Source organism: Phyllobates terribilis, unplaced genomic scaffold (assembly GCF_046119375.1).
Source record: "Phyllobates terribilis strain yellow unplaced genomic scaffold, ASM4611937v1 Scaffold_5__5_contigs__length_657084704, whole genome shotgun sequence".
Classification (NCBI taxonomy): Eukaryota; Metazoa; Chordata; class Amphibia; order Anura; family Dendrobatidae; genus Phyllobates; species Phyllobates terribilis.
The window spans coordinates 219000267-219022179 of record NW_027362765.1 but is presented as its reverse complement, the minus strand read 5'-3'; the positions used below and the strand labels follow the sequence as shown (position 1 = coordinate 219022179).

General features: G+C 41.9%; 1 protein-coding gene across 4 annotated transcripts in view; it reads right to left on the bottom strand.

Annotated features, from left to right (window-relative positions):
* Positions 1-21913, bottom strand: part of PTPRT (protein tyrosine phosphatase receptor type T) — a 526727-nt gene that overhangs the window by 108621 nt on the left and 396193 nt on the right. For all 4 annotated transcript variants that reach the window (XM_073683800.1, XM_073683802.1, XM_073683803.1 and 1 more), the window contains 4 exons: positions 21168-21310; positions 16197-16274; positions 15841-15876; positions 15251-15438 (listed from right to left, as the gene is read on the bottom strand). In XM_073683800.1, the coding sequence (XP_073539901.1) occupies positions 15251-15438; positions 15841-15876; positions 16197-16274; positions 21168-21310 (445 nt within the window). The remainder of the gene's footprint in view (positions 1-15250; positions 15439-15840; positions 15877-16196; positions 16275-21167; positions 21311-21913) is intronic.

Sequence of the window (21913 nt, the reverse complement as noted above, 5' to 3'; positions counted from 1 at the left end):
CTCATTCAGATGTCAAATTTTGTCACACATTAGAAAAACGGACAAAGTTTCATCAGTGATTTTCATCAGTGATTGTCATCAGAGTTTGGTCAAAGTTTCATCAGATTTTGTTCAGAGTTTCATCAGTTTTTCTCTGATGGGAAAAAAAAAGTATCTTCAACTTTGCAAATCTATCAGTCCTGAAAAATGTGCAGGACAAAGATGGCATCTGATTTTTTTCACTGACCGATAGACTAGCATTGCCGATTTTCATTCGACACTCAGATCCATATTTGACATGTCACCGCAATTTTGCATAGACTACTCGGTCCAAGGAAAAAAAATCAGACATGTGAAATACCTCATTGACTATCATAGCTATGAGTGCTATCTGTGAAAGACACGGACAATACTCATAAAAGAAAAATGAAGCCTTACATTGAGAAAGTGAATTCTGGTCTACATAGAAGACGCTGCGTGAGGTAGCTAGTTACGATTGTGGTCACAGGAGAGGACCGGAGCATCGCTGGAAACGGCAGAAGATAACAATGGGTAAGTATTTTAATGCACACACAGCACAGACAGTACTAATGGTGAACAGAGGTGCCAGTAAGGCTGAAGTGGTACTTTACAATTTTATCATCATGCAACATTCGGATTAAGTTGATTGAAAGTTTTCCTTGGTTTATTTGTTTTCTTGAAGTCGTTGTGAAAATCATCCATAGAGCTCAGTCTTAGGGCATCTAAGGACATGGGTTACAAATAGCTATGGCACTGACGATGCATAACTGATGTTCTAACACTGCCATTATGAATTAGATACAAAATGTATGGAAAAATATCCATAAAAACATGATACTCTTGAGTGGGCTGCTTAGTAGTTCCTTCCTAATTCACCCATAATAAAGCCATTCACTACTTTATTATTTTGTCACAGTGCTGGGTTGTTCCACAAACTCATCTTAAGGTGTGCGCTTTCTTCTTGTAACTGGAAATAACCTCTATAAATTTATTCTGCTCCCACATTGCCTTGACATAGCGCTTAGGCACGTGGTATGTGAAAGAGCTAACGGTTGAATCTTTTCAGATTATTGCAAATTATTCTTGCAATGACCATTACTTGAAAGACTGAAAAGGTGCTTATCAAATAATTTTCTACAGGACTCAATTTGGTTTCCTTCAATGCTGTGCAACAGTTTTGATTAGGGAATGTGCACAAGGGGCAGATTTAGCTGCAAATCTGCTGCAAAATCTGTATGTTTTACCTGCGCACTTTGTTGTGGATTTCATCAGATGCATTACAAAGGGCGAAATCTGCTGTGAAAATCTGCAGAAAATAAATGACATGCTGCTGATGTAAACTCTGTGCAGCATTTTCACGCTGATCTTTTTCCCAAGCGTGTCGATGAGATTTGTTAAAATCTCATCCACGGTTCATAGAAGAAAAATAAATTTTCTACTGCACTATTAGAGAATTCTGGTTGAATATTGGAGAGTAGGATTCTCATGTTTTAGGGCTTGTGCACACGACCGTATTTTGGATCTAAGTGCTATCTGTTAAAAAACGGATCACACTCAGACCAATGTTATTCAAAGGGACAGTGCAATTTTTTTCACTGACCAAATCGGGGTGTGAAGAAAATCGCAGCGTGCATGATTTTCCTCCGGAAATTGGATGACACTCACCCAATTCAAGTCTATTGGTGAGAGAAAAAAAAATGGATGCCAAACGGAGAAACAGTATAGTATCTGATTTTTACAGACACACTGCATTGCAATTCTGTAACATAGGAAACTGTAAATGGTTTTATAAATGATTAATAAATGGTGCTTTAGAAAACAGGCTGTAAACGGACTGCACACATATTTCATATGGACAAGTAAAAAAAAAATTGTCCCACTCTTTTCTGGAAGACAGAGAGATTTTTCAGCTCCAAACTTCGGGTCACCATTGACTTCTATGGGATTCAGGTACCCGAACCTGACGAACCCGAACTTCCGCGGGTCCGCTCATCCCTAATTATATCCTATGCTGCAATACCCATTCCTTTGTTTTTACATGGACTGTGTGTTCTGGGAAACACATGGAAACATGTTTGTTTTTTCCGGCAGCATGGATGACAATGACCAATACAAGTCTATGGGTCCGTGAAAAACACGTACAACACATGGATGGCATCCGTGTTTATAACACTGTAAAGTATAGGAGAAACGTTGTCATTTCTTTCTTCATCCATGATGGAAAAACACTGATGACACACGAATGGTAAAAACGGACACACTGATGGAAAACACTGATGACACTGGTACCGTTTTCTCATGTACATCTTTTATACGGACCTGTGAAGGAGGCCTAATACTACACCTTCCTTGTGGTGGCGCAGCTTGAAAATTAAAAACTTGCCATAAAATCCCCGTTCACAGTTGATCCAGTACAGCGGCACCTCATTATCCGATGATGGTTGGAACTCCTTCTTCTAAGGCCAGGTTCACACGAGCGTATACGAAAATCACCAATTTCATCCAGAAAACTCGGACAATTTTTTTTTTCAATTTTGATCCTTCTTTTTTTTTTTTACAGCAGCTATTAATAATTTACGAGACCATGTATGGTTTCTAATGTTAAACAACTGCAATGTATGCATAAAAAGACAATTGTTCTGATTGGGATCCTTTTTATTTCTGTACACCCATAGACTTGAATGGATAAGTCTGACCCGACGTACAGAAGAAACCAGTGTATCCAGCGATTTTCTTGCAAGTGCAAATTCGGTCAGTGGAAAGAAAACATTCATCTAAATAGCCCAACTGAATAACGTTAGTCCTATTGCTGTCCGTGTGCGGTCCTATTGCTGTGTCCGTTCCTATTGCTGTCCGTGTGCGGTCCTACTGCTGTCCGTGTGCGGTCCTATTGCTGTCTGTGTCCGATCCTATTGCTGTCCGTGTGCGGTCCTACTGCTGTCCGTGTGCGGTCCTATTGCTGTCCGTGTGCGGTCCTATTGCTGTCTGTGTCCGGTCCTATTGCTGTCCGTGTGCGGTCCTATTGCTGTCTGTGTGCCGTCCTATTGCTGTCTGTGTGCCGTCCTATTGCTGTCTGTGTGCGGTCCTATTGCTGTCCGTGTGCGGTCCTATTGCTGTGTCCGGTCCTATTGCTGTCTGTGTGCCATCCTATTGCTGTCCGTGTGCGGTCCTATTGCTGTGTCCGGTCCTACTGCTGTCCGTGTGCGGTCCTATTGCTGTCCGTGTGCGGTCCTATTGCTGTCTGTGTCCGGTCCTATTGCTGTCCGTGTGCGGTCCTATTGCTGTCCGTGTGCGGTCCTATTGCTGTGTCCGGTCCTACTGCTGTCCATGTGCGGTCCTATTGCTGTCCGTGTGCGGTCCTATTGCTGTCTGTGTCCGGTCCTATTGCTGTCCGTGTGCGGTCCTATTGCTGTCCGTGTGCGGTCCTATTGCTGTCTGTGTGCCGTCCTATTGCTGTCTGTGTGCCGTCCTATTGCTGTCTGTGTCCGGTCCTATTGCTGTCCGTGTGCGGTCCTATTGCTGTCCATGTGCGGTCCTATTGCTGTCCGTGTGCGGTCCTATTGCTGTCTGTGTGCGGTCCTATTGCTGTCTGTGTGCCGTCCTATTGCTGTCTGTGTGCGGTCCTATTGCTGTCCGTGTGCCGTCCTATTGCTGTGTCCGGTCCTACTGCTGTCCGTGTGCGGTCCTATTGCTGTCCGTGTGCGGTCCTACTGCTGTCCGTGTGCGGTCCTATTGCTGTCTGTGTCCGGTCCTATTGCTGTCCGTGTGCGGTCCTACTGCTGTCCGTGTGCGGTCCTATTGCTGTCTGTGTCCGGTCCTATTGCTGTCCGTGTGCGGTCCTATTGCTGTCCGTGTGCGGTCCTACTGCTGTCCGTGTGCGGTCCTATTGCTGTCTGTGTCCGGTCCTATTGCTCTGCGTGTGCGGTCCTACTGCTGTCCGTGTGCGGTCCTATTGCTGTCCGTGTGCGGTCCTATTGCTGTCCGTGTGCGGTCCTACTGCTGTCCGTGTGCGGTCCTATTGCTGTCCGTGTGCGGTCCTACTGCTGTCCGTGTGCGGTCCTATTGCTGTCTGTGTCCGGTCCTATTGCTGTCCGTGTGCGGTCCTACTGCTGTCCGTGTGCGGCCCTTATTTCACGTACCAAAAATACTCCTGTGTGAACCTACTGTAACAAATAGAAATCATCCAAGGTGCAGAAAGCAGTATAATTGTGAGCACAATCACCATTCACGGTACAGGCTGCTTTTCTTCATGCATCTGCTTGTTAATTCTCTATGTGGCCTCAAACTCTTCTCATTTGTTTAACCAATGGCCTGTTTATCTGTACCGCTCCATTGAAATTAGTGCTCACCATCTTAGAAATTGCCATTTATTTACATTATTGATTTCTACTTATCTCCGCTCTTTTATTAGGGTAAACACTCCGTTTAGTACCGGTTCATTGACACTTGAACTAATCTGCACTTGTTTTATTGAAAATCACATTAATCTGACCTACATTAATGAAACCGAGTCTTATCTGGGTCTCTCAGATACAATGCGTTTATTTTATTTATTTTATGGCTCTTGGATTTTAGAGAGAAAAATGTGCACTGAAGAGGGCCACGGAAAGAGTCTAGTAATACACAGGGCCCTTTAATAATGCAGCAAGCGTCGTTTCCAACATGTCACATGATAGGAGCCCAAATGTCCCTAATAGGGACCCGCACTTGCCGCACATAACTATTTATTGCTTTCATGATTTCTGACACAGGAATACAATGTCACCGTTCCTCATGCTGCACTGGCCGCACAGAATCCATGACACATATTTAAGGCCTGGTAATAAAGATGTCTGCACGCTGTGTGAACGCCACAAACACAGCATAAGCAATCATGGTTTTCTAAGCCCGGTTTCCTTGACAACAAATAGAATTCGGGCAGCGAATAAATGCAGCTGAAGCCTGTGAATCGTCTCTGATTGTAAGCAAAGAAACGCGCGGTTTGTGCTGAAATTTCCCCCCCATTAATTCCCTCAATATCTCCAAATAGAAGCTCTGCTGAGAGGACCAACTGATACATATTTATAAAGTTATTCTGTAATACTGAGTTACCGAGGGAAGAACAATGCAGAAAGCAGGAATGAAGGGGGGATGAGCAGGACGAATGAAAGGGACGGTGGAGAAGAGGAAGACAGGTAAGAGGAGAGAGGGGCTGATGAGTGAGAGGCGCAGGGAATCATTGATGCAGGAAGAGGGGAGCCGAGCATTCGCACAAGACGCCAATCATAAACTGCGGGAAGAGGGGGACATGGGAATAAAGTCTCTATGTGAAATTTAGTTAGTTTCAATGGAGGAACGGCATCACAAATAGTAGGAAAAACACAAAGCCAAATTGCAATGAAGGAATAAAACAAAAGAGCAAAAGAAAAAATTATGACAGGCTTCTTGGAGACATTCTGGCAGAAAATAATTAGGAAGGGAGTTTTGTGGATGATATGCATTGTTTGGTGTATACCCCATGAAGCATAAGTGCAGTGGGTGGGTTACTCCCCTCCTCGCGTAGCCTTGTGATACATAATAAAACAAATAAACCATTTTTCAATAATGGTTAGCAGATGATTTTCAGATTTTCCATTCTTCTCACTGCTCAAAATTTCCATTTTTTTTGTCATTTTTTTTTTTTAAAGAGACATTGCTCAGTCAAGCATTTCATGTTCTACAATAAAACACAGGCTTTGTTTGCATCTCCTAAGGCCCTGTTTTTTTCCCTGGTATTATTTCTTGTGCACTTACAAGAGAATGTCCTTTGAGAAATAGTGTTAATGCAAACACACAGGCAAATGCGGCACAACTAGAACTCTTTGCCTTTGATATTACTCGACTGAAGAACAGTGGTGAGAGGCAGCACAACAGAAGTGGAATGGGGAATTGAAATTGGAGACGGAGGAATGAATGCAGAAATAGAGATGTAATAAGAGAAAAATCACAAACAATGGGGGTGATGAGACTGGAGCTGAGATTACACAGTGAATCTCTAAGCTTCCTGGCTTTGCTATTATTACGGTAGGCCCATTTCCATTGATCTCCAATATATACAGTTTTTAGCCTCAGTTGGTCACAACATATGCTATAGGGCTAATTCATACCATATGTCTTCAGGATAGATACTAAAACCAAGATTTCTCTCTGTGGTTCAGCATTTAACACTCTGACCCTATACAAATACTGTCTGCATCGTGTTTCATTTCATATCAACATATCAAGGCAATAACCATTTTCCTTGCAAGTTTTGAAGAAACCCCTGGCAGTTATTCTGTAAATGTACCAAAACTGCTCTGTACACAGATTTCTTTATTTTCATTAATATAATAGACTCTTTGAAGGCCGACTGCAGCCGTTCAATGACCAGTGATCGGCTACGTACAAGTCGATCGGGGGGTCGTGTAATGGTCTGTTTAGAGAGGCCTGTAGAGGTGACGTACAAAATATATCTTCTGGTCAAACGCCTCACAGTAAAACACTTTATTGCATATGAGCTTGTAATCCACAGACGATTCAGTCACGTTGGTTATGATCCTTTACAGCCACATTCAGTTCTTTGTAGTGTAAGGCAGCGCTCAACATCATGCTGGGGGACACTCGCTGCACCGGGTCAATTAAAGCACACCAGCCACGTTGTCCAGTATTTCACAATCCGGCAGTTTATTACACTTCATAACTGCTTATAACCGAGTCCAACTCAGTGGCTCGTCGACATATTACACATATAATGTCCAGGAGCCTTTCAAGTGACAGACAGGCCCACTTGGCTCCAGTTACAGCCTTCAGCAAAGTCACTTATATAAATGTCCACATCAAGTAGTGTTTTACCTTTGCCGGGTTTTAGCTGCTTCAGATTTGTTCTGCCACAGCTGTGGCTTTACGGCTTCCCAAATGGGGGTCTCCAGCCCTCGTACCTTCAAAGGCTACTGCCATCGCTTACATAATGATCCAGCCTCTGCCTTTCAGGCTTCACCAGGCTTCACCAGGCCTCACTAGGCCTCACACTCTAATGGTGTCCCACACAGGGAACAGGCCTCACACCTTTCACCCCCCCTGTTTCAAAACTACCAGGGTTTATATATCTTCCAGTGCACACAGGACCTGTTCTGATGTCACAGTCATGTGATCAGACCTTCTGTGTGCACAGGACCTGTGCTGATGTCACAGTCATGCGATCAGTCATCTGAGGGGGAGGTAGATGGTCAGCCAAACACACCCTGGACCAGTACCAGTACAGTAATGCCGCAAGCCGCTCCATTACAATAGGTTTTATACAATCCTACTCAGGCTTGGACTTGCCCATGGGAGAACAGGAGAATCCTGCGGTGGGCCCCTGTGCAGGAGTGGGCCACCACCCTCTTAAATGAGCAGTACCTGCTGCAATATACCTGAATCACTATGTACAGACTAAGGCAGCTTCATATTCATTTAACAATCTACCCAGTCCATTGTTATATAAATTTGTGATTGAGGATAATGTCACATTTGCATGTAGTTGAAAAATAGGGCCCTAGAGTTGGTTACAGGTGGTCCCTTGACACCCCAGTCCGACTCAGACACTGAGATTCCTACAACATCCAGCAAGTGATGTAACGCTTGTCACATTGTCACCATCAGTTTCTCCCATGTGGCTTCTTCTATAGGCTGACATTTCTTTCAACAGCACTTACAATTTTCACTTATCCTATTTGATATCACTATAATTCATTGCTACAGGTAAATCTGGGGGCTTACTTTTGGCCAATACTTTGCCAGCATGTTCTCTCCTCTGTTTTTCCGTGGCACCAACTGACCTCTGACAGTTGGAACACTTCATCCAATCAAATTGGATGGAAGCCTCATACACAGCAAATGTGGACACCGACACAAGGTATACAAACAACTGACAGGAAATATTAGAAAAAAATTAATATGAAATAACAATTGCATCCACAACATACTCCATTCACCCATATTCATCCCTCTTACAGACTGACCAAAATTGTACGTGCACCATAGAATATCATGTTATCTGCAGCCAGGGACGTAGTGATCGTGGTCGCAGAGAGTGCGACCAAGACCGAGCCAGTGCAGGAGGGGTGCCCTCCGACGCTAGCACATATTCCAGCTAGATGTGCATTTGAGGATACACATTCAGCTGAAATGCATTGTGGCGCAGAGACCCCCCAGGTCCCTGCACCGCAATACAAGCTGTTGGCCAGTCAGAGGCCGGTTGCTGACGTCGGCATGCAAGTCACTAGCAGTGCATGGCAGTGATATCATGTGCTGCAATTTACTTGCATGCTGACTTCGATGCCTGCTACAGAAGAGGACACTGTGCAGCGTGGGAACGGAGGATGGTGAGTAAAATTGTTAATTTTTTTATGCGGTAAAAAACAGCGCCAGATCGAGGTACATATATACCAGTATGGCCCCAGGATGGCAAACATATATACCAGGATGGACCAAGAATGGGGGACATATATACCAAGATGGGGGACATATATATCAGGATGGGCCCAGGATGGGAGACATATATACCAGGATTGGATCAGGATGGGAGACATATATACCAGGATTGTGGACATATATATCAGGATGGACCCAGGATGGGGGACATATATACTAGGATAGGCCCAAGGCAGGAGACATATATACCAGGATGGGCCCATGATGGAGGACATATATACCAGGATGGGGGACATATATACCAAGAAGAGGCCCAAGATGGGGGATATATATACCTGGATGGGGGAAATATAAACCAGGAAGGAGGAAAAAAAACAGGAAGGGGATATATATACCAGGATGAACTACATATATAACAGGATGGTGGACATACATTACCAGGAAGAGGCCCAGGATGAAGAACATTAGTACAAGATGGTTGACATTAATACATAAATGAGGAGGGGGTCAACACATATGTCCTTATGGGATTTAGAACACTACAAGGGCCCATACTTCTGACCAACATTTGTAAGAAAAATGTTTTTCTTTGCTTGTGTTGCCATTTTCTGAGTCGTGGAACGTTTTCATTTTTTGAGATATGGGGCTGTTTGAGGGCTTATTTTTTGCACACTGAGCAGACGTTTCTACTGATACCATTTTGGGGTTCATACTATGTTTTGATCACCACTTATTACATTTTAAATTTACATTATTATTTACAGTATTAACAATCGTTCTGTGCAAACAAAATGAGTCAGCTAGCCTAAACAGCCCTCTACAAGGCCTCCGATTGGCTTATATACAGGGGTGGATTAAGAGTACCAAGGGCCCTGGGCAGTTTAGAAGGCATGGGCCCCCCCCCAACACACACACACACACCTGATGTATCACATATCACATGATCCCCTGTGATAGATCATGTGATAGTTCACGTGAAATTAATTTGGCACAATATTAATTATAATATATTTTTTTACGCTGTATGCCCACTATGCGTTTTTTAAGCGTTTCAGCAGCGGCAATTCCGCTGCAGAAACACTTAAAAAAAGCTTGGTAGAAGGTCTGCCATGTTCCCCAATGATAATCCGCATGTGCTGTGCACATGCTGCAGAAATTTCCGCTGCTGATTATCATTGCGGAAAAATCCGCAGCATTACCAATTATTTTGCGGAAACGCAGAGTTTTGGCCGCCATTGACTTGCATTGGAACGCATGGATTACGCATCACTGCATCTGTACATGCAGAATCCATGCGTTTCAATGTGCGGATGGTACCCGAGTGTGGAGGACAGGAGACTTTCCTCTGGACCCGGGTACCATAGAACCTGTAAAAAAAGAATAAAATAAAAAATAAATATTATACTTATCCGATGCGTCCTGGCTTGCCGGCAGCTTGCGATGGTCTGAAAAGGACCTGCCGTGACGTCATTTAGTCATGTGACGGGTCACGCGACAGCTGACGTCGGCAGGCCATCAAAAAGTAAGTATACAGTACAGACCAAAAGTTTGGACACACCTTCTCATTTAAAGATTTTTCTGTATTTTCATGACTATGAAAATTGTACATTCACTCTGAAGACATCAAAATTTTGAATTAACACATGTGGAATTATATACTTAACAAAAAAGTGTGAAACAACTGAAAATATGTCTTATATTCTAGATTCTTCAAAGTAGCCACCTTTTGCTTTGATGACTGCTTTGCACACTCTTGGCATTCTCTTGATGAGCTTCAAGAGGTAGTCACCGGAAATGGTTTTCACTTCACAGGTGTGCCCTGTCAGGTTTAATAAGTGGGATTTCTAGCCTTATAAATGGGGTTGGGACCATCAGTTGTGTTGTGCAGAAGTCAGGTGGATACACAGCTGATAGTCCTACTGAATAGACTGTTAAAATTTGTATTATGGCAAGAAAAAAGCAGCTAAGTAAAGAAAAACGAGTGGCCATCATTATTTTAAGAAATGAAGGTCAGTCAGTGCGAAAAATTGGGAAAACTTTGAAAGTGTCCCCATGTGCAGTTGCTAAAACCATCAAGCGCTACAAAGAAACTGGCTCACATGAGGACCGCCCCAGGAAAGGAAGACCAAGAGTCACCTCTGCTTCTGAGGATAAGTTTATCAGAGTCACCAGCCTCAGAAATCGCAGGTTAACAGCAGCTCAGATTAGAGACCTGGTCAAGGCCACACAGAGTTCTAGCAGCAGACACATCTCTTCAACAATTGTTAAGAGGAGACTTTGTGCAGCAGGCCTTCATGGTAAAATAGCTGCTAGGAAACCACTGCTAAGGACAGGCAACAAGCAGAAGAGACTTATTTGGGCTAAAGAACACAAGGAATGGACATTAGACCAGTGGAAATCTGTGCTTTGGTCTGATGAGTCCAAATTTGAGATCTTTGGTTCCAACCACCGTGTCTTTGTGCGATGCAGAAAAGGTGAATGGATGGACTCTACATGCCTGGTTCCCACCGTGAAGCATGGAGGAGGAGGTGTGATGGTGTGGGGGTGCTTTGCTGGTGACACTGTTGGGGATTTGTTCAAAATTGAAGGCATACTGAACCAGCATGGCTACCACAGCATCTTGAAACGGCATGCTCTTCCATCCGGTTTGTGTTTAGTTGGACCATCATTTATTTTTCAACAGGACAATGACCCCAAACACACCTCCAGGCTATGTAAGGGCTATTTGACCAAGAAGGAGAGTGATGGGTTGCTACGCCAGATGACCTGGCCTCCACAGTCACCAGACCTGAACCCAATCGAGATAGTTTGTGGTGAGCTGGACAGCAGAGTGAAAGCAAAAGGGCCAACAAGTGCTAAGCATCTCTGGGACTCCTTCAAGATTGTTGGAAGACCATTTCTGGTGACTACCTCTTGAAGCTCATCAAGAGAATGCCAAGAGTGTGCAAAGCAGTCATCAAAGCAGAAGGTGGCTACTTTGAAGTACCTAGAACATAAGACATATTTTCAGTTGTTTCACACTTTTTTGTTATGTATATAATTCCACATGTGTTAATTCATAGTTTTGATGCTTTTGGTGTGAATGTACAATTTTCATAGTCATGAAAATACAGAAAAATCTTTAAATGAGAAGATGTGTCCAAACTTTTGGTCTGTACTGTATATTTTTTATTTTTTACCATTCTTTTACGGTCACACTATATAAATCCATGCTGGTTGCATGGATTTATATAGTGTGACCAAGTTGTCAAGCACTTTCCAAGTGATGCTAAAATCGCTTGGAAAGCGCTTGTCAACCCGCATGCAGAAATGCATGTGAAGAATGCTTCACATCCGCATGTCCCTGGCAGGAAAAACGCATGTACAATCTGCATGTACAATCCGCATGCGTTTTTTCTGCCAGGGAGATGCAGAAACGCTCCAAAAAAATCCGGAGCATTTCGTGGGCACATAGGCTTACATTAATTGTATGACTCAATATGGAGCACACGTAGCCATCTATACACAGCAGGAGGCCGCACGTAGCCATCTATACACAGCGTGAGGCCGCACAGCGCCATCTATACACAGTGGGAGGCCGCACGTAGCCATCTATACACAGGGGGAGGCCGCACGTAGCCATCTATACACAGCAGGAGGCCGTACATAGCCATCTATACACAGCAGGAGGCCGCACGTAGCCATCTATACACAGCAGGAGGTCGCACGGTGCCATCTATACGCAGCGGGAGGCTGCATGTAGCCATCTATATACAGCGGGAGGTCGCACGGCGCCATCTACACACAGCAGGAGGCCACATGTAGCCATCTATACATAGAGGGAGGCCGCACGTAGCCATCTATACACAGCGGGAGGCCGCACAGCGCCATCTATACACAGCGGGAGGCCGCACGCAGTCACGCACACACAAACATATACAGACATATACATACATGCATAAACACATTTGAAACATAAAAATACATATAAACAGACATCACACAATGATATCTGCCTGCACACACACACACACACACACTCAATCACACATACACACACTCACTCTCACACTCTCACATATACACACTCTCTCACACACACACACTCTCTCACACAGACACAGACACACACAGACACACACAGACACACACAGACTCACCATCCCCCGGCTCGGCTCCAGTCCTCCTGCTCCTTTCCGGTGCAGCACTGCAGGCCGGGCGCGCACTGCGTGCCGTCACAGTTAGGAGACACAGCCGTGCACAGGGTCATGTCTCCTAGCAATGACGCGGCCGGGCCAGCACAGGGAAGTTAACAGCTGCAGTGCTGGCCCGGCCGGAGAAAAAGCAGCGTCCGTGCGCCGCTGCTGGGGGAGCGGTCCGGGGGCCCCCCCACCACTGTCTGCCAGTATGTGCTGCGGCGCCGCGCATAAAATGAGGGCAATCTGGCCATAGACACCTGGAGGCCCGAGGCCCCGGGCGGTAGCCCAGATTGCCCTCATTATAATCCGCCTATGCTTATATATAGCCAATTGGTGGTCATTTAATGGTTGTAATCGGCTCATTTAAAAGGTTCTTTAAGGCAGGTATGAATGATCCAATCACTTGACAAACAAGCGTTTTGCTCATTTATCAGGGGAATGCTGTCATGTTTACACAAGCCGATAATCAGAGAATGAGAGGTCTACTGATTATGGGCTCTTCTAGATTGGCCTTGAGGCTGAAGAGCTCTCAACATTAAGGGCTGCGCAACCCACATTCTGCTCTTGAGTGAAGGCAATAGCATCCAACCAGGAGCCAACTACAGCTTTTACTTAAGAACAGAGGGTTGGGTGCTAGAGTCCTTAATTCAGAGAGCACTTCAGTCTTAGGGGCCACTTTTGGAGCACTTGTAGGAGTGGCACGCTCTCCTCCATATCATATTGTCTTTTTATTTGCTACTTCTTGTAGCTGATTTTGGAGCAGTTTCATTGGGAGTAGTCATACTGGAGAGCTGCTTTCATCTACCTGTGTCTATGAAGCTAACATAAAGCAAATACTATTTCCACCAGTGAATTTTATTTTACTAAATAGTTATGTCTTTATGGCCCAGGAGTAAAAAAATAATACATTTTTTTAATTTATCACAATCACTATTTTAGTAAACAAAGCAATTTTATAGTGACTACTAGTTTTCTAAGTTCAGTGACATATACAACATCTCTTTGAAACCTATGTAGAATTTTCAACAAAACCGTTAACATTAATTGAGAATGACCTATAAATATTAGTATAGTATTTCCATATTTTTTTTCTTGTGAGTAGATGCAAAAAATCCTGTAAAAATAGGAATATCCTCATTGGATTTAAATACTGGATATGGCAGAAACAAACATGACTCATATCGTATTTAGGACAAAATAAAAAAAAAATCGAAAGAAGAAAAAACACAGAGACACAAAATAGGATAGATTTAACATGGCACTGAGGGATTTAGCAAATATATTTATAGTGCTTAACGGTGGAATTTGAAAAGAGCATTGATCTATTAAAAGGACAGCCAGGACTAAATAGGGGAAGGCTAACGGATATAACATAGCTTTAGCCTGTGCAGCCTTTCGTAGGTTAATCTGTAGACTAAGCCTGTCTGCGACTGTTTTAATGGTTTCCTCCCTGGGGCAGATGCTAATCGCCCTCGATAGTCCTAATGGAGAAGAGATGGCCTCTTATTAAGCTGGAAAGGGACAGTCTCTGCTCCCAGCTGTGTTACTGGCATAATAATTACCGAGTCCATAGAGAAAAATGCTTTTGGATATCAGAGAATAACTTTTGAATAGTGAAATTAGGGAAAGGTAAAATGGTGCAGTATTGGAACCTTCGGAAATGAAGCTTCTATATGAGCAAACTATAGATGACATAGAAGTGATGGAACTAAGTGCAGACCAATCATAGAACTTAAATCTGTTTTCACATTTTGGACATTTGTGGAATAGACATAGGATATACCCACTTGGGACAACCATCTATCGAAAGAACAGGGATTCTCTAACCCCATCTCGACCACAGAAGACATAGCAGGTGAAGCTATCAAATCCAGATGTAGACTGAAAGAACAAAGCAACTTCTATTTTCAAGCTGCCTTGCTATGTGAAATAGGGGTCATGGGGCCACCATTTTCTCATTGTCTCTCTCAACATAATTATGCTCAACCACAAACAAGATTAAAATATTTTGTTGAAAATATTCAATCAGAAACTAATTACACAAAAAAGATTTGAGGAACAAAAGGTGATTTGAAGTTATATATGTCTAATCTTAGCAACTACCTAAAGTTATTTTTTGAATCAAAGTTAGACACATAAAAATTGCAAATAATAATGTCATTTTTTTGCCTTGTTTCCTATGAGGAAACAGAGGCTGAATGGAAATATTTTATGGTGGGTGAAGAAATACAACATACTGTAGACTATATGAAATACTAAAAGGTATAGCTGAAATTGAGTTATGCGATACACAAAGGTAAACCTTTAAAAAAGTAGCCTATCAATTAAGAAGGTCTTTTTTTGCAAAGATTTTTACAAGGACTCCTCTTTGTAAAATCCTTGAAGAGCAACAGGGATATTTTGTGTTGGGATTCGAATATTTCTAAAAATGCTATCTTTTTATTTTTATTAACCAGAACATAACTGAGAGAAGTCACCAAGGTTATGCAATGCCAGTATTTAGAGAACATAAAAACCTTTATAATAGTTTGGAAACATAGAAAAAGATTAAGCTTCATGCCTGTGAATAATTGCTTGTAATTCAAAATGGAAAACTTGATAATAATTTTGGAGAATATCCATCAAAACGTATATAATTCAGTCAAAGACATAGAAGAACTCACCTCATATTCTTCTTTAAATCCATACCCTTGCCCTCTCTTCATCTGGGTAATGTGCTGTAGGAGATCTGCAACACGGATGGCTGGCTGGAGTTGTCCACGGGGATATGCCATCTCCAGTGGTTCACATGTCCGGTATGGGTGGGTCTGTATGGTCAATGTGGGTTGATTCAACTCTACGTGGCTGCTGTCTGTAAGATAGCCAGATTTGGGCTGGAAATCAGACTGGGTATTGGAAAGCATGTATTGAACAGTTTTTAGGCCTGTCTAGATGTATTGAACTGATTTTACTTACTTAGTCATGGCATTGGACATACAATTGACCAATGAATTTCTTTCTCAAGACATTCAATTGTATGACTCTTAATTCTACACAATCACCTTGCTATTTGTTGTAAATGGTCCTATCAAACAGCACCACCGATCTCAGCTTAATGAGTAGGAGACAGTAAAATTGGGGGTTCATAACAGAAAAGCTTGACCTTAAAATTTTGGTGAAGATTACTTGTTGTTCATGCATACTTTTGAGAACCATTGATATTAAAGTACGTAGACTACTAATAAAGACTAAGTCTTGCGACAAGCTTTGTTACCTAGAAGTGTTGAAGATGGGACGGTGTCTGAGGAAACTGGTAGGTGAATGAAGACCGAGGAAGCAGGGTGGATGTGGAAGGAAAGGAGAGAAAACATAGAATCAGGACCAGATTGTCCAGACAGGTTTTTCTAAAGGGAGCATTAAATAATACAACTATTGCACCTAAACTATAAGCCCCTCATTGTTAATGCCATTCTCACCACATTCCTACAAAAAACTTTTTTAAGGACAATCTCACATATTTATAATTTTGCTCATACACCTTAGCTTGGCAGTCGCACTCCTCGTAATGACAAACTCACTGGCTTGCGATAGCATTCTCACAGGATAGGCTTGTTCATTGTAAAGCCCTACCTGAGTAGCAGGAATTGAGTAAGGATTTTCCCTGCAGGTTTTTGCTTTGTATAGAGAAGGAGCAGGGAGAGGAAGTGCCTGCAGGAAGACAGGTTACATATCAGTCTAGCTATGGAACACCCATCATAATCTTTACAAAAGAGGTCTTCTACACTAACCACTACAGGGTGGACAATGTAAAGCAACTCTATGTCTACAAGAAGTACAAATACAGTGGATACAAAAAGTCTACACATCCCTGCTAAAATGCCAGGTTTTTGTTATGTAAAAACATCATACCAAGCAGAATGATGTCAGAACATTTTCCACCTTTAATGTCACCCATAATCTATACAAATCCTTTGAGATACAAAGTGAAATCAGTTTAAAGTGAAAATCAAAATAACAAAACAAAAGTAATGTTGTTGCATAAATGTGAACATTCTCTTATAATTGGGGTTGTGGTTGTGTTCAGAAATAGACAATCACAATTAAATTCATATTGAAGTAGTCAGTACACAGCTGCCATCATTTACAGCGATTCTGATTAGCCTCATATAAAGTTTAGCTATTCTAGTAGGATTTTCCTGACATTTTCTTAGTTCCATTTTACAGAAAAAGCCATGGTCCGTAAACTGCTTTCAACGCAGCAAGGGAATCTCATTGTTGAAAGTTATCAGTCAGGAAAAGGGTACAAAAATTTCCAAGGCATTAGATATACCATGGAACACTGAGAAAACAGTCATCAAGAAGTGGCTTAAATTTGACACAATGACATTACCCAAAACTGGATGTCCCTCAAAAATTGATGAAATGACAAGAAGGAAATTCGTCAAAGAGGCTACCAAGAAGCTTAAAGCAACATTAAAGGAGTTGCAGGAATTCTGGCAAGTACTGGTTGTGTACTGAATGTGACAACAATATCCCATGTTCTTCATATGTCTGGTCTGTGGGGTAGGACGGCAAAACGGAAGCCTTTTCTTACAAAGGAAAACATCCAAGCCCGACTATGTTTTGCCAAAACCTACATCAAGTCTGTCAAAATCATGTGAGAAAACATGGTATGGTCTTATGAGACCAAGGGTTGAACTTTTTGGCCATAATATCGAAAGGTATGTTTGGTGCAAAGCCAACACTGTGTATCACCAAAAGAACACCATGCCCACAGTGAAGTATACTGGAGACAGCATTATGCTTTGGTGCTGTTTTTCGGCAGCTGGGAGTAGGGCTTCAGTCAAGATAGAGGGAATTATAAACGGTTCCAAAGATCAGTCAATTTTGCATCAAAACCTTCATGCCTCTGCTAAAAATCTGAAGATGTAGAGGAATTTCACCTTTCAGTACAATAACCTATGCATACCTCCAAATCAACAAAAGAATGGCTTCCCCAGAAGCAAATCACAGCTTTGGAATCGCCCAGCCAGAGTCCAGACCTGACTCCAATTGAAAAAAATCTGTCGGTTGACCTGAAGAGGGCACTCTACACAAGAGATGCCCTTGCAATCTGACATATTTGGAGTGCTTCTGGAAGGAAGAGTGGGCAAAGATTGCCAATTCTAGATGTGCCATGCTGATAGACTCCTATCCATAAAGACTGAATGCTGTCAATAAATTCAGAATGTGCAACCATAAAATATTAGTTTAAGGGTGTGCATATTTATGCAGCCACAATATATTAGGTTTTTTTTTTAATTTCCAACCGAAAAGATTTTAGATTATTTTTAAATGGAATTGTCCAGATTATGGGTCACATTAGAGGTCAAAAAGTTGTGAAATGATCTTTATTGGTATCATTTTTTACATAACAAAAACTTGGTATTTTAACAGGGGTGTGTAGACTTTTTATATCTACTGTACATCTGTACTGTCGCGGGGAAAAGGGACCATGGAAGCCCACTGTCTTTTCAATGGTTTGCAAGGGCTCTACTGAAGTTTGAACCCATTCAGTAGGTTCCATATTTACTTAAAGAGAATGTATTACCTGTAGTATTTTAATAACTAAAACCAGATTCTTTTTTCCAATTTGCTTGTCTGATAGTGGATATCTTTATTCCTTTTAATGTACTTGATTGTGGGTCAGCCATCTTCCCTGAGCTGCCATTAACAGCACCCAAATATATATGTTTTATATAAGTCACATAGACCATAGGAGTGGATATGTTTATTACCAGCAATTGCAAGTTGTGTGACCTGTGCAGAGGTCAGTGTGCAGGGAGAAGGAGGAGGTGAGCTGTGACCAACACGTGTTGTGAGTGCTGGGGTCCTCTATTATCTACGTATATATCTGTTAGCCTTCATTTTAACCTTGTTTGTGATCAAAAGAAGATAACTACTGGAAATTGTCAGCCTATGATGTGCAGTAGTGGTCGGTGCGAAGAAACACAATTTTTTTTTAAATACTGTACATAGCAATATGGAAAATAAAATAAAAATTGTGTATTATTTTTTAGAAATATAAAAATGATACATCCTTTACTGATGGTATATTCCCTTAACTCATGTTGCATGCAATGTTATTTATTTTGACAGGGCATTGCTCTTTTTAATGGGCCCTTATGTTTCATAGGATGTAAAAAATCCTGTGTCTATCAGCAGAATGGACTGAGACTTGGACCTTGTACACAATGGACTCACCTGTAAGAATTAGCACATGTGGGATCTACTGTTTGCAATAGTAGCACTAAGATGCTACATATGCTGGGGCAAAGAGAGGGCATTAAAAAGTAACTTGTCTTTGTATTGGTATAATAGGCTACGGGTTTCATACTCATATTGTGGAAGTTTGTCCGTTGTATAATGAGTCCATTGACTTTAGCCAATTTATACATGGTCATGAGGCAATAAATTGGCACTTGCCTATGCTAAAAAGTAATGCAACGTTATAATTTATCACATTTCACAGTGCAGCAAAAACCCAACTTTTTCATCAGACATGATAGTCTGTTAAGTTGAAATGAGTGGATCTGGCAAGATTTGAATTCAACAAATCATGTGGATTTTATAAGGAAATTCAATTTTTAGTGAAGTTATTCCCTACAAATTGAATGACTAAAGAGTATAATAAACATAGGATGTAAAAAAAATAGAAGAGGCCAAAGAGAATGTGTGTGATGAGGGAAGGACAAAAGAAGAGACACGGAGGACCTGATGGGAAAAACTGTATTCCGGAGAATATGGATTTTTGAAAAATTTCAAGTACAATTCAATTTAATTAACATAAATTCAATCATCTCAACTAAGTATACCTGAGGTTTCTGGAAACTGGGACAGGGCCTGCCCGGATTGCACACTATAAGTTTATAACATTTATAATTAGACTGCTCCTCCGTTCTTTATACCTTTTATAAAAAAGGTTGTTTCAGAGTATAAACCTTCATTGGGAAGGTAGGAGGCCTTCTTTAACTTTTAACCTTCTTAACCATCCCATAGCAGTCACAATTAGGGTTCCTTTTCATGGTTGATGTGATTATGGGCTGAAGTACACTAAAGGGGTGGTCTGAAATGCAAATTAATTTTCATCATAATTCCCGATCTATTTAATGCCAAAATCTAAAACTATTTTCTAATGTACTTGAATAAAAAATTTCCTATCCTTCCTCAACTACACTATCTAACTGCATTTCTTTTTTCCTACTTCTTTTAGATGACTCTTCATTTGAGAATCCCAGTGAATGCTGAGATACTCAAACGAAGCATCATCAGGGGGCTGAGGCTGCGGTCACTGCAGCAGACCCTGCCCCCTGCCTGAAACAAAATGTCATCAGTTACTTTGGTTTCAGGGGCTGGGCCAGTCCCTACGTGCTGTGCACTATATGATGTGCATAATGACAGCACGCTCAGATCAGTAGTAATGAGTTGGCAATGGTGCACAATGTCAGTGTGTGTTGTCAGAATATCTGGCGCACAAAGACCAGCGCTGCCCTCGCAAATGGCCTTTGCAAGCTGAGTATTCGGACAATGCACACGGACAGTGCGCTCTGTTGCTGGCTCATTACTGCTGATCTGAGACAGCGAGAGAGCGCACTGTCATTGTGCATAACGCACAATGCACATCAAGCAGGAACTAGCCCAGCTCCTGAAACAAAGGTCACTGACGACTCTTCATTTCAGGGAGGGGACAGAGGCAGCAGAAGTGACCGCCGCCTCTGCCCCTTGATAACGGTTCCTTTGAGTATCCCAATATGTTCTGGGAAGAAAAAGAAAAAGAAAGTTGAAAAAAAAAGAAAGAAAATACATGAAATAGTGTAGCTAGGGAAGGATAGGACATTTTTAATTCAAGTATATTAAAATATACATTAGATTATGGCATTAAATAGATAAGGATTTAGGATGAAAATTAATGTGTATATCGGACCACCCTTTAACTGTACTCAGTGCAATGTATTGGAAACCGTTTAACTGTAACTACAGGGGGGGTGATGGTTCACCATCATTAGACAGCAGTGCCATTCATTAATATGGCATGATCTGACTCACAAATAAACGTGCCATGATACAATTTGGCATATGCTGAGTACCACTCTTTCTATTACTAAATTATCAAGGATAAATATCAGAAAATGTGACTATACAATTGACCTTTATTTGTGAGTAGCAGCAATTTGCCAAATGAGAAGCTTTATAATAATCAGCTTTGGGGATAAACAAATGCGGGCATGGGGATCAATGTATGCTCTTATATGATACAGAACTTTTGAGGAAATGTCTATTTTACCAGCTTAAGTTCATAGCAGGATCTCGGAGCGAGTATTCAGATCGAGATTTATTCCATTAAAGCTTTAATAGCCTGTCGTCTATCAGTTTATAGAGGAAGGAGCATCTGAGGAAACTGGGACTGACTACGGGAAAGACAGTTATACTTTTCCCAGTGGGAATTAATAAGTCTTCCCGATTGTGTAAATGCTTTCAGCTGTACAATAGATCTTATATTTCATACATGATAATTGCTCTAATGATACAGTATCTCCCTCCCAATAACCGTGATGTTCTTACTAAATCCATTGACGTCCTGACAGCTGGAGAAAGTGTCTTCATTGCGGGTGGAACTCAGTTTGCTGGAGCTTTTATCCGAAGCCACCAAACCCATTTCCCTCTGAGAGCCACTTTGGGTTTCTTTCTGTTTCTTGGCCAGTTTCCTGGAGGAAAAAAGAACAGTGTCTGACAAGCTCAAGGTTCCCATGGGAGGTGATATAGTCAAAAATGACTTTTTTTTCAGATTGTGTCTCTTCCTGACACAGGCTACTGCTCGGTGAGATATTTATTAAAGCAAATTTCTCTGCACCCATTGAGTGACACATCCAGGGCTACGCAGCATGGCTTTGTCTATTTAAGCTAAGGCATCATAATTGGCGGATGATTGAATAATCAGCTATAGATGTGACACAACTGGCTAACACATCTAGATCAGCCTCACATATCTCTTTTGAGCAAGCCAAGTAATATTACTACTTTTCATGGTGTAATTGGGTGCTCAGGGATGCTTGGCAGGCATTAGGTTACCCACAGTCGTAATGTTATGTAATGTTATGACACTTGGGCACTGCTTCCTTATAGCCCTTGGTAATTAACACCTTCCATTTCCTCTACAAGAAGAGATTTATCCACAGATCACTAATGAGTTGGAGTCATCTGTTGTTAATAATGGGAAGTGAATTACTTGTGATGATATTTTTCTATTTAAGGAGCTAGGTAGGGGATCGGATGCTTGCAGAACAATCACAGTCATTCTCATTAGAAGG